The following is a 1057-nucleotide window of genomic DNA, read 5'->3' on the forward strand; positions in this document are numbered from 1 at the left end:
AAACATTATCTCACACTGTAACAAACCCCATTTTATTTGTATTTGTAATGACCAAGGAAGTAATGAAAATATTAACATAAATCAAATCATTAATGGGATCTCATCAAATGATTACTTTCATTTACAAGAACCATTGAAAGTTTCAAATGAGACTTCCACATCAGAAACAAATAAGTGTAATATTATTGGACCAATTATTGTAAGTGATATAGTAAAAAGAAACAATTTAGAAGAACAAGAATTTCAACAAATTTTAAATGATGAAGTGTTCTTTATTGAAATTACAAAACTTAAACTAACTTCTAGTACAACACTGAATAATATTACTGGAATTCTTTCTATTCTCCAGTTATCTTCTGTAAGAATTATTCATAATACCAATGAAATAAATGCAAGTGTATTAGAAGATATATCATCAATTGATAATCTCTCTTGTTTATTACAATTACAAGGAATAAGAAAAGAAGGAAAAAGAGTTATTTGTATTTCATCAGATATTAAAACTACTACAGAAAAAGAAGATGAAGTAACTCTTAAAGAGACAGTCTTGAATAAACAAAAACATATAAACAATCATCTTGTAAATTTCTTCTCTACAAAGCCACATCAAACAGATTGTCTTTGTTTCTTACTTCCATCATGTTGTCCAGTTTCTCAAAGTCAAATCATTTGTAGATTTTACAAAGAACAAATGAGAAATATCATTTGTGAAATTCTTCATGAAATTCCATCAAATTGTAAGTCTGGTTCTTATCTTCTTTCTTGTATAGAAATTCTTATTGAGTGTTTCAAATCAATCAATGAACTAAATACTAATAACATCTTCAATGAAATAAAACGATTACTCAAGAAAAAATATGTTACAACTATTAGTTCAATCAATATGAAATTAGTTGGAATGTTTTATAAAATGAACTTAGATGAAAGAATAACTGTCATTGAAGATCAATCAAAGATAAAGATCTTGTCTATCAATTATTGAAAGGATTTATCCTATTTGGGATGTATACAGATTATTATGGTGATCACTCACTATGAATTGTTGATTCTATCTCAT

General features: G+C 26.1%; 1 protein-coding gene across 1 annotated transcript; it reads left to right on the forward strand.

Moving 5' to 3' along the window:
* Positions 1–175: 175 nt before the first annotated feature.
* Positions 176–982, forward strand: EDI_197520 (uncharacterized protein; the record flags this gene model as incomplete). The annotated part of the gene is made up of 1 exon (XM_001740617.1): positions 176–982. A coding segment is annotated over one exon (807 nt), but the record flags the coding sequence as incomplete, so codon positions are not given.
* Positions 983–1057: the final 75 nt, after the last annotated feature.

This window comes from Entamoeba dispar, genomic scaffold (assembly GCF_000209125.1).
Source record: "Entamoeba dispar SAW760 scf_1105229463065 genomic scaffold, whole genome shotgun sequence".
Classification (NCBI taxonomy): Eukaryota; Evosea; order Mastigamoebida; family Endamoebidae; genus Entamoeba; species Entamoeba dispar.